This window comes from Mya arenaria, chromosome 7 (genome assembly GCF_026914265.1).
Source record: "Mya arenaria isolate MELC-2E11 chromosome 7, ASM2691426v1".
Lineage (NCBI taxonomy): Eukaryota > Metazoa > Mollusca > Bivalvia > Myida > Myidae > Mya > Mya arenaria.
The window spans coordinates 55,167,569-55,180,035 of record NC_069128.1 but is presented as its reverse complement, the minus strand read 5'-3'; the positions used below and the strand labels follow the sequence as shown (position 1 = coordinate 55,180,035).

The 12,467-nt window shown below is 33.2% G+C and overlaps 1 protein-coding gene across 1 annotated transcript; it reads right to left on the bottom strand.

The window, feature by feature from the left end:
• Nucleotides 1-2,812: 2,812 nt before the first annotated feature.
• LOC128241582 (uncharacterized) lies at nt 2,813-5,705 on the bottom strand. The gene is made up of 4 exons (XM_052958585.1): nt 5,546-5,705; nt 4,457-4,552; nt 3,917-4,120; nt 2,813-3,560 (listed from the first exon to the last, which is right to left on the bottom strand). Exons 2-4 carry the CDS (start codon nt 4,503-4,505, stop codon nt 3,349-3,351), a joined length of 465 nt encoding a protein of 154 aa, XP_052814545.1. The 5' UTR covers nt 4,506-4,552; nt 5,546-5,705; the 3' UTR covers nt 2,813-3,348.
• Nucleotides 5,706-12,467: the final 6,762 nt, after the last annotated feature.

Sequence of the window (12,467 nt, the reverse complement as noted above, 5' to 3'; positions counted from 1 at the left end):
TTTTTTTTTAAATGTTCTATCACTTAAAAAACATACAAAAGTTGAATTGCTTATTTTAACAACCAATGTATTCAATCTAATAAAAGGTTCACAAATAGGTCTAAGGTAAATATCAGGTAAATCTCCAGTGTTACGATTAATTTATAATTTAAATTTGAATTGTTCCGGACCACCTGGCTGACGCATTCAAGCTTTCAATTGTTCAATAGTGGCATTTCTTCTCAGAATGCAGAGGTTTTAAATACTCAGCACACTTGTACCGCTCTACCACTCTAGATGCCTATTTTTTATAAAACGTGCTGAAAATATAAATTGATTTGAATGATGCGGTGTTAACATAGACTGTTACAAAATGAGAGCACATAAAATATTTTTTTGTTCTTTCCCAAGCTTCACTTGGTGCATATCTTGAACATTAAATCAGTTACCTCAAGCACTATCAATACTGATGTTCCAATACATTTGTGCACAATGGTTTAACTTTTCGAGATAAAGTGAATCGATACACATGTACGGTTTCAATATTCCATCGTCCATCAAACGTTAAATACAACAAACTGTCAAGTTATTGTAACTAAAACAATAACTCAGTGAACTGCATTATTATACATAAAAAGACAAACGAATGCATATTTTATAATTCTATTTCCGCAAAAATAAATCAATTTCGACACCAAACAAGTTTTCAGCATATTGTTAAACGTATGGTTACTACATCGTCGGCAACCTTTTTCCCTTACACTCCAAACAAACCAAGGGACAATGGACTGACAAAATTTAGTTTTAATGAATATGCATGAGGCAGGAGAGACAACTCTTTTTCCAATTAATTCTCATGTTACATTCAAATATTATTCAATAACTTAACAGAGGCAGTAGCCTCCGTGACCGTGTTCTTGACTACCGCCAAATATTACTGTACTGAAGAGGCGGAACCGGTTCAACTCCGGCAATCGGTAAAAAATCAACCGTAAAGCATTGGGTACTTTGCGGAACCAATAAAATTGCCTCATAAGTAATTCATGATTACGAGACTTTCCTAGCTATATTGCCCAACGATGCATAGCGTAGTGTGTATCGGAGGAATTCGACGATTGGTTACTATGACAATCGCTCAACAAACAATAAGTGTATAGCATGTGTTCTGCTCACTGTTATATATGTTCTTGTGTGGTATGATTTTCTTTAGTTTGTTTTTTTCAGTTTAATTTTTAATAATTTTACAACGATTGTGATTAAAATTAAATGAGAATACAACCTACATTATCATCCAATACATTCGCAGATAGGCAGCCATTAGGTACTAGACTTAATCATTCAGAATTTCAGCTCGCGGTAGTTTAAAGGTCCGCCTACTCTCATCCGATTTCTAATCCCTGTGTCAGATGTTGCATTGATAATATGTCAGCGAATGAGGTAGAATTCTAATTCAGTTAGATGTCCTAAAGTAACGCGCACAACATCCATTTTTAATCATTAAAACTTTACTCAATATTTACTCAGCATACGATAAGTCAATCTGGTTCGCACGATGTTGCGAAAGAGTGTTGACTTGTGTTATGGGGGAATCCGGAGTGTCCGAAGAAAACACACGTATGCGGCTTGGTGACCACCAACCAAACTCACAACGGTTCGCACGATGTTGCGAAAGAGTGTTGACTTGTGTTATGGGGGAATCCGGAGTGTCAGAAGAAAACACACGTATGCGGCTTGGGGACCACCAACCAAACTCACAACGGTTCGCACGACGTTGCGAAAGAGTGTTGACTTGTGTTATGGGGGAATCCGGAGTGTCCGAAGAAAACACACGTATGCGGCTTGGTGACCACCAACCAAACTCACAACGGGCAAGGCAAGAACTCGACCCTGGCACGCCTTGGTGAGTTGTAGTTGTGTTCTAACTAATGCTCTTACAACACAAGCTTATGTTCTTTATGATCAATCAATAATCTTGTGTTTTAGGTTTTCTGCTACCGAATGACCTTATGTTAAATTCAGCACAGTTCGGCAATCGATTTCTTAAATAGTAGAATGTTAGACCTATTCAAACCATGTAAACTTTAGAAATTCATAGGACGAGTCTATAAAGAATTCATTCTTTAAAAAGAGAAAACACATTAAGCTTGTTTTTCAAAAAGGCTATGATCAGTTACGAGGAACCCTCGTATTGAGTTACAAACCAGTACATCGAATAGTTGCTAAGATATTGACTTATGTAAAACATTTACCATTATTTCTTTGTCAAATGATATAGCATCGGGGCTAGTAGTTTTCATTTTATGAGAAAAAGGGTGATTGAATTTAATAAATAACGCAGGTTTGAAATCTGGCAACACTTGTCTAATAATTCAATGCAATATATGCTATATTGGTGAGATATTGACATAAATAAAGATACATATAAAACTTGACCAGAATATCTAGATCAAATTATAAAGGCATATAACGTGAATTGTAGATATTACACTTTTTTACATTAAATGGATTTAGTGGTTGGGTACCGTTGTCGAAGGGTTCAATGCACTACATCAAGCAGTTGTTTGGCTACTAACATGCGTTTGCTTACTTGCAAAAGCTAAATTTCAATTTATACATTTAATGAACAAGGTCAATAACTTGTATTGTATTCAAAATATATGTTGAGTTGTGTCTTTAGGTTGGATGGCTGAAATTACTTCCGCCATACAGGAAGTATTTACTGAGATAATGATTTAAATGTGGTAACACACAAAACCAGGGGGAGTATTAAGCCTTATCTTATTCTGCGAAATCAAACATACAGTTGTATATTTTTTGCTTGATATGAATTACCAATTTACATTTACTGCCTTTTTCAATTTTCTTCTTTGCTCAGAAAAAATAGGTAAGCTTTTGTATTTATTAGTTTGCTTAAACATGTAATGCACTAACTGAATATTGCGACATGTCATCATTCTTTTGAACATGCAAAACAAATCCATTTGAAAATCTATATGAAAAACTTCAGAAACAAGCTCCGAAGCCGAACGGTTAAACATAAACTCCGTTTAATGGCACAGGGTAAACGCCAAAGACATAGAACAAAACAACAAAAAATCACAAACTATAAACATATGTCTTAAAATGTAGTTGCATTGTGATATTATATATTTGGTCATTAAACTCAAGCACATCTGAATGACACATTTAAAAAATCGAAATTAAACTAAATATACTTGAAAATGGGAATTAATGTATCGTGGTTATATGTTTTCATAGGAATATTCTTCATACGGGTTAAATAACTGGCTGACTGTGGCTCCAGTTTTCTCCATTCATGTTTAAAACGCTTTGTTCAAATGTACAAGCGTTCACAAAATAAACTCGACGTTACACATTACTTACTCCTCTGTCAGTGTTATTCTTAGCAAAGTTTGGTTTCACTTTGACGACGTACACGAACGCAATAATCAGTAGACCAAAGAAGATGTAGAGGAAGATAATCAGCGAGTAGGAGAAGTAGAACAGATCGTAGTGACAGTTGCCGGGTTTGACGTAGATTTTGTCCAGTCCCCCTTGATATCCGTACGCGAACACGTTACCTGGCGGATGGCAAACGGAAAAATATTTTATAAAAACATGAGTCAAAGATATAATTCAGTAATATCCAATACATTGCCAAAATTTATGGTTTACAATTTTCAGTATGACAGAGACACTTTCAAAAGAATAAAATCCTGTATTTTGCCCTGTGTAAAATAATCTTAATGCAGACACTACAATTTTGAGTTCTAAGTTAGATAAATATTGGGAATCATGATGGCAAACGTAATGATATCGAAAACATCATCGCTGTTTGTATTGAACGAATAAGAAATTGCAGAATGTATTAATACTTAAATTACTTGATAATACGATGTAACTACAAGTTGAACGATGTTTAAACAAAAGTCCTTACAAGCAATAAAATCTCCCAGTATTGCAAGGTTAACAAGCATATCAAAAGGGTTGAGGAAGCATTTCTTGCGGTATTTCCGTCCTTTCCCGAAAATGCACTCTTGTACAGCAAAGGACACGACTTTAAGCAGCGCCAGTACCCCACCAACGAGTTGGCAGATGGGCAACTCCCTCAATCCCGGACATTTGTGGAAATAAACACCTCCTGCAGTGGACATGCTGCACATTAATAATAAAAAGACTTTGGAAATAAACGGACAAATTCAAAAAAAGTGGTTATAAAAAGTTAGTACCCAAACCGTCTTTATTCTAATGTCGATTGGTACCCACCTATAATTTAATCACACGAATATGTCTCAGTATATCAAGACTTGTGTTTGTTAGAAAATAGTTGAGATGTTCTATATTGAAAGTTGAACATATTGGTAGGTGTTCATTTATTAAATGTATTGAAAGAATAAGTGAATCATTGCGGATTGGTCAGTTAAATCCAACTGCAGTCAAAATACAATGTTCAACGGGAAAACACAGTGATAACTACCGAAAACCAAGAACAGTATTGGCAAAAATATGGCAGCAAACGGGACCATGATCACACAGATTACAAGACAGAGAAATGCGAAATTCCGCAAATACGCTGAAATATAAAACGAAAAGATTATTAACCTAACAATTAAGGTCCCTTGTTTTTAAATGATTTTGCCGAGGAAGAGGTCTTGAAACTTTGATGTTCATGAAAACAATATGTAAAAAATATGCAAAAAGTTATAAACATAAATACACGTTACGTTTTTAGGAATTTCATTTTCATGGGTGATAAACATAACATTTATGTAAATTATCTGCTTTACTTTTGAAACACATAGCAATATCGTAAATATGGAACATAATAAACATTGCTTTGAATATCAATAAAATGAAAATGATAGGGAAAAGCTCAGTGCTCAAGAAAAAAGTAAACCCTGTGTTCATTGAAAATAATCTTAATCGTGTTTAAAAGGAGGGTTTTAAAATTTATATTTATAGCTATTTTATTTTGCGGTAAAAGAATGGCCAAAACTGAAAATTCTCACAAAAAATGTTCTGATGATGCCTGCACCGACGAGGCCTTTATTTTTTATTTAACGATCTTATCGCAAATTACAGGCAGTTAAACGTTATGTCTTAACTCTTGGAAATATTAATTATGTTTGCAATAATAAACTTCAATGGCAATCAATTTAAACTTAGATCAATGAATACAACTCTAAAACGCTTGATTTAATTAATGATGTAATTCCAAAAATTACGAACTACTTCAACTGATGTACCGGCATACATCCGAGGTTGTTTTCGTAAAAAATGGCCGAGGAGTTCCGAATGCGACGAGCACTTATAGAATAAAAACAATACATATTTTTAAAAATCACAAACAAGTATCTCTAAACGCGTTCGATAATAAACGACCGTACATTAAAAAGTTTTGTATGTAGCCAGACATGGTCGTGCATATGTATCTTAAAACATGGTTTTATTCCAATTTAAGTTAATGAATCACGTTCATTATCATGGTCGAATATAATGATTAATGTTTGGATATTAATTTATAAAAACAGCAAGCATTGTAACAAGTCTAATCAATAAAACATACAGATAGGGCCGTTGAATCGACAGTCTCCAACATCCTCATTCTCGACCGGATTCAAGTCTGTGGTGACTGGATGTGGTTCAAGTATTTCGGGAGTAGACGGGTTACTGGGACCTTGCAGGGGTATGGTCTCGGAATGTACCTCCTGCGAAACCGGCTTCTTTCCGAATCATCGTATGCAGGAGGAGGGGCTGTGTGAAATACAAATACAATACAATACTTTTTTACATGTAAATACATTTCTGCAGAGAAATCCCTCAAAACAGTTTTCTTTACAGAGTATTATAATGGCAGCGACGGTATGATGGCGATTGTTGGTTGACATCAATGGCGCTCTTTAGAACCGACTTATTATTAGAAGTTATTTACATTGTTCATTGAGAATATGTATATCGAATCATGCGAACAACAATGCAGCTATAATACTCAGCTTGAATCTTAAGTCTTTGACATCACACGGGTTTTAACCCTTCCGAAGCCTTGAGCGTTATTGAATTCGGAAACCCATCGGCTTACACGGCTTTGGCCTTTGTAAAATCATGCGCAAAAATATGGATCAGTAAGATCAATAACACTTCTCCGTATTCGACGTCGTGGTATGCAGGAGTTGTTTCCCTTACGCTATAAACAACAGCTTAACTGTTTATCTTGGATTACATTACATGAATTGCATTTACTTGAAGGCTCTAGAGGTTTGTGGAAACCCAAAGAGACGCTAGAATACTGTGGAGGTGCACTTGCGTTGGAGTTGTCGTCAAGCATGACATCGCTCTAAAACACAATCTGTATTGACATACGTATTCCACAAAATAACCAAATGTGACCATCTTTAAAATACTGTTTGGCCAGCTAACTACAGTTGCTTCATCTCAATGTGTTTACACGCCTTGAGAAGGCAATTATGGCAGGTTGATGCCCTTTGAATTATGGTATCATGCTGCTGCCTTAATTGTAACTACAGAACAACCGATGCAAACAAACTGTTGAGGACGATGGCCACTTGACTACACTAGTGAATCCGGAAATACGACTTAATAGTTATTTTAGGCAGTAGTATATCTCTTATATTTCAATGTCGAAAGAAACCTTTTTGCAGCGAATGTTGTAATGGTGAAGCAAACATGTATATAAGGCTAGGCTTCTGCATTTTTTTTACTAAATATGTTTCTGTTACGAAATATTATGTTTTTCGACTTCGCGTCTGATATAAAAATGGAGATAAAAATTGCGTGGTCAGTTTGCTTTTATTTACAATGTCTAACTGAACTTTAAATAATTCTTATTATAATAGAGTTTTTATTTTAAAAATAAGTTGAACATTAGGAAAGCTTGTCTTTCCTGAACTTTTTAATATTGTCAATTGATGAACAGCTCTCATTAATCGAATTAGTTATGAATATACTTAAAACATTATGTCAACGTTTAATTAAAATCTTACGTCTCTGTTTACTTAAGGTTTTAATTATGTGCATTTCGTGCACAGCATATTTCTTAAAGGGACCTGCTCATGGTTTGTATAAAGCACTTTTTATTATGAAATAAAGTGTTGCAAATCAATTGGAGTGTTTAAACTAAGACACTGACAGCTGGAAGCCTTTAGCAAATGTTGATATTTACTAAAATAACGTCTTTGAAGACCACAATTTTCAATAGCATTACTTACGCCTTTCAGCGGATGTGTTGTTGCGTGATTTGATAATGACATCATCACGTGATATTTTCAATGTATTTTTGTAAGGTAAAAATATCCATCTCTCTCGTATTAGTCCTGGAGGCCCAGTGTTTAAGCCGTCAGTTTTCTCTTGTTGTTGTTTTTCTTTTGTTTTGATTTTAGCGGAGGTGGTTCGCGACACATAAAACCGGAAAGTAATGATTTCACTTCATTTGTATTTTTTTATACAATTTTGGATATCGTAAAGAAAAATAATGATAAAATAGGTGTTTTCAGATGCATCAACGGGGAAATAATTTGGTCCAAAAGAATGAGCGAGTCCCTTTAAAACATTGCATTCGTTTACGTTATTCCATTTTATATAAAATCTAAGCTTTATCATTTTTCAATCCACTTACAATTGCAGTTTAATTTTTTACTTGTGCATACAATTTATGTAGTGTTTCCATTCTTTAAATAGAACTTGGAATTCCATACACGTATACTTACAAATATGTAATTTATTTGTGTTGCTTTCTTTTGACGTTTGCATTGAATGGTATGCCAAATTTTCAATACAAAGAATTTATCACTCCTTAGCCAATATCCCATTATCGGAAAGCTTTCGGACCCATACATGTTTATATTGGATCGATATCGTAAATAATATCTATTCGATGACGTTTTTTTCCCAGATTTCTTTTTCAGATACCATGAAGGTTCACATATATGTTGTATTTAAATCTATCTTTTCCCTAAACAGCTACTGTTTCTTAACGCGCTGTGCGAGACGCACAGATGCAGACTTATAATATATGTTGAAAATTTCTAGGTCTGGAGATTATGCCCTTATTGATAAATTCAATACTACTTTTAAGTTTGGATAATCGGGTATTTACAGATAATATTAACCCGAAATACCCTTCACAATTGCAACTAAATAGATCTAATGCATTCAATCTAAAAGCATCCTTTTTAGATCTGAAACTCGACGTTACAGAAGATAAGTTGAATATTAATCGTCATGTTTAACGTGATGAAATTAATTTTTAAAATAATTAATTACCCTTCTTAGAAGGAGATGTTCTTAGTTCATCATCATATGGTGTTTTTATTGCACAGTCGATACTATTCGCTTGAATATGCACAGATGTAAAAAGTATCAAAAGTATCAGCTCTCGCAGTAAACTTATTTATTTTATTTAAACCGTGGATATAAAGGCAATATTTTGAAGAGCACTTGCCTTCTATTTTTTTAAGATGAATTCCTGAAACAAAATATAGGGTTGAATGTAGCATCCTTACATTACTAAGCTTACAGTCCTTTGATGTTATGAAGATTTTGCTAATTCATGTTATCTTTAAAACCTTTATTGGTTGAAACTTTTTTGGCTTACTCGGAGTGTTTTGGCATGTGACTTCATTTTCTTCTAATATTTTACATTTTCAAATCATTTGGAAGGAAAGATTAGCTTATACATGTCGCTTTTATATTTAATAATGTTTTCTTTATTTGTTCCCAGTTTTAGTACAATGATGCTTTTTATTATGAAACTCTATGATCACACAGTTTTAAACCTTTCATTTTATAAAGCAAACTGTGTGTGATGTTCATAGTTTCAAACAATGACTGCATCGTATCTTTGAAAAAAAATTGCATTAGGTGCTCTGAATTGAATTCCTCCGTCTGCAGATAGTGTTGGGATCTCTAATCATAGAATTACTTGGGGTTTATCTAAAGGTTTATTATTATTTGTTTTATTGTTAAGTTTCCTCAAGTTAATGCATACTTTGATAAGATTTACCTTTTACGTTTTATCTTTATTTAGGATTGTTGGGATTAGAGTGAAGTTTGTGCACATAAATTGGTTTAAACCCCCAGTAAATATACATTTTACTGACCGTTCAAAGGCGTTACCTTACAATCCTTGATACACATAGTTTTATATATATAGTATGTATGCACTGTGCTGCTTGTGGAGTTTTGTGCTGTTGTTCCATGTTTCTTGCTTGTTGTTTGTGTTCTATGGCGTTTACCCAATGTCATTAAGCGGGGTTTGTGTTTTAACTTTCGGCTACTGAGCTTTATCATATCGATATTAAAGCTTATACTCAAGGAAACTTTATGAATTCTAACATCTGCATAGAAACACATAATACATAGCTGCACTAGAATATATTAAATATCAACTTATACACATTTTTAATATTTGATTTCAAGCATTACTTCACTTGATCATACTCGAGATGTCTTTAATGTTTGTTTAACGTATACTACGGTAAATTAAAATCTTAAAAATTAAGATAAGAAATATTGTCAATGATATTTTTTACACAAACAGTAAGGACATCAGGCCTATATCGTTTTCGAGATCTATCAGATATTCAAAAGTATATAGGTCCGATGTTGGACCTCAATACTTTCTGATCGGTTCAAAAGCTTTCATATAGTATTAAATGTACATAGTAAAAGTATATAAGTTATTCAAATTTATATTTTAGCTACAGTGAACCAATAAACTTATTGGGATAATCAAGTCAATATCGGACCGCTTTCGGGTCATTTTTGGCCGATATACCACATGTACACTATTTTCAAGAAGTGTAATTATGCCTTTGAATACATGTGTGAAACATAATCTAGGGCCTTCAACAGTGCAAAAGTGGGTTGGGAAGTGTAAAAATGAAAACAATTAAAAAGTGCTTGGTTTTTTTTAGTTTTGAGGAACGATTTTTTTCGGGAGTTAAACAATAATTCTTTGTGACATGCCTTGGGTAGTTAAGAGATGACTTAATTTAACGAATGAAGATTTTATCAGGTTTTGGGTAAAATCATTCACATTGTTTCGGAAAATATGTCGACATTATACTTTTGTTTTGTGTCAAAATGCCCTTGACTGCCTGATCAACAATATCTTGACGGTTATTGATGATAGCTTTTCAATTAAGATATTCCGTAAAATAATGAAAACTTGTGGATTAAATTCATTTCCTTGTTACAAAATGGCAAATTTCTTTCCTTAAAAAACTCCAATCACCACAAAGCCTCAAGACATGATTGATTGGGTAGACTGTAAATTTTGACACAAAAACATTTTTATTTTGTTTAAGACATTTTCGGAAGATTGTAAATGCTTTTTGATTGGAAATCTGATAAAATCTCCTTTCGTTAAATTTGCTCTACTCCTTATTACAGCTACACATTTTTCAACGGATATATGAAGTATTCTTGCTATATATATAACCTCAAAACTATAATAAAAAAAATGATATTGTTTTAACATTGTAAGTTGGGGCCTGCAAACGATATTTGCACTGTGGAAGGCCCTTAAAACGCAAAAATGATGAAACATTTCAGAATTTTACATATATGTTACTATAAAGTGTTATCAATCAACTTTAGTATATACATGAATGGTTTATATATGCGACGCTTCGATAAAAGAAGTATTATATATAAACTTAAACTATATATATTTAATCTTGACTTAGAGTCTTAAACCTTGATAAACGTAGATGGCGTCCACTTCATTGACCGTATTTTATAAACCTGCATGAATATAGTTGAGGCCATATGGCGTGAGACCACAGTTATTTTTACTATATGTTTCATATAGACACTTACCTGGCTTTTGACTTTATACACATCCCAATTGGAAAACAAGGACAGGGTATCTCTAGAACAATTCAAGACACAAAATATAATAACAAGAAAACACCATGTTGACCATTGACCCGATTGTCAAAATTGAGTTCAAATACATAACCCTTCCGCCAAGGAGTCAATCGGCTACAAACAACTAATTTTCAGACTTCCACAAGCTATGATTTTTCCAATATTTACACTGAAAACTGTCAATTTCTGCAATAGAGTGTCAAATTTAGTCAAGTTCTCTGCAAAAAGAATAGTTTTGCTTCTTTTTCATTCAATTTCAATAAAATATTGATACTTGAACACAAGCACTCTTTTCTCTGTATTCACATCCGGCCGGATCTTGGTCAAGGGGGGGGGGGGCAGATAACTGTGGTCTTGAGCCATATATAAATTTAGCGTATTGCATTTATGTCAGTATACATACCATGGTTATATCAGCTGTGCATGTTCGTATGCAATGTGCACTTAAACCTGTAATAGCTGTTCACCTGCTTTCACTGAGAATATAATAATATCGTTAATCGATTTCAATCCTGGTTTGTCCGTTCTTTCACTATTCCACGATTGTTTCAAAAACATAATTAATGTTAGTAAAATGAATTTAGAAGAACGTGGGACTAAATTAAAATCCTTCGAGGTACTAATCTTTCGATGCACAATCTCAAAATAAACACATACATTATTACTCATGAATATGCTTAAGATATAAGGGAAACGACCAACTAACTTAGTTCATCAATGTCTACATGCAGCTGGTATAGTTTGTATAGATTATACTGCGCCTCTTAAATAACGTAACGATTAAAAATGCATGTTATCACAAAGAATCTTCTATTTAATATTAGTTGAGGGTTCATCTAAATATTTACAAATGCGCGTTTTATTATTCTGAATTCATGATTTAATATAGCAGTTGCTCTACTTTAGGTTACGTTCAACTAAAAGTTTGTTTTAATGGAATTAATATCTGACATTTTTGCAATGAAACGAAACTGTTTTAATTGTCATGTTAATCACAATTACAGTCGTAGAATTGTGCGAACAAATGAGGTAATTGGAAACACAAAGACCAGAACATAAGCAATCTTTTTCATCACAATTTCATTTCAATAATGGCACTTCTTCTCAGAATGCGGAATTTTTAAACGCTCAACACACTTATACTGCTGTTGTTTTCCGCACTGGCTTTGGACGAACACAAAGTAAGCAACGTCACATTATATACCTTTCAAACTAGAGACAGTTAAGAAAAAGATATTGTTATATTAAAATGTTGCAAAACTCTTATTATCTTAAATTTAAAGTGTAAAAGAAACACTCCTATTTTTGAAAAAAATATTTTAGAAAACACTTCAAACAGAAGAAAAAAACAACAATGGCCGAAAAACGATTACATACACTTGTCTAGTATATAATACGCAAAATTCTGTATTTCTGAAGAAAAGTATTGTTTTATTCTATTTTTTATTATATAATTTGATTCGACGCAATTACCAAATCAAGAATATCAATTACATTCACATTGCTATATTTTTAACTTGCACTCCTACCAGCTAAATTTTGTCACCCATTTCTCTACTAACACACAATAAAACAGAAAATTCAAATACTTTCTCAAT

Coding starts and splice junctions, on each gene's coding strand:
- LOC128241582 (XM_052958585.1), bottom strand. CDS start 4,505: ATGGTCCCGTTTGCTGCCATATTTTTGCCAATACTGTTCTTGGTTTTC. Junction 4,121..4,456: donor AATACTGTTCTTGGTTTTCG/GTAGTTATCACT, acceptor TGTCCACTGCAG/GAGGTGTTTATTTCCACAAA. Junction 3,561..3,916: donor ACTGGGAGATTTTATTGCTT/GTAAGGACTTTT, acceptor GCCATCCGCCAG/GTAACGTGTTCGCGTACGGA.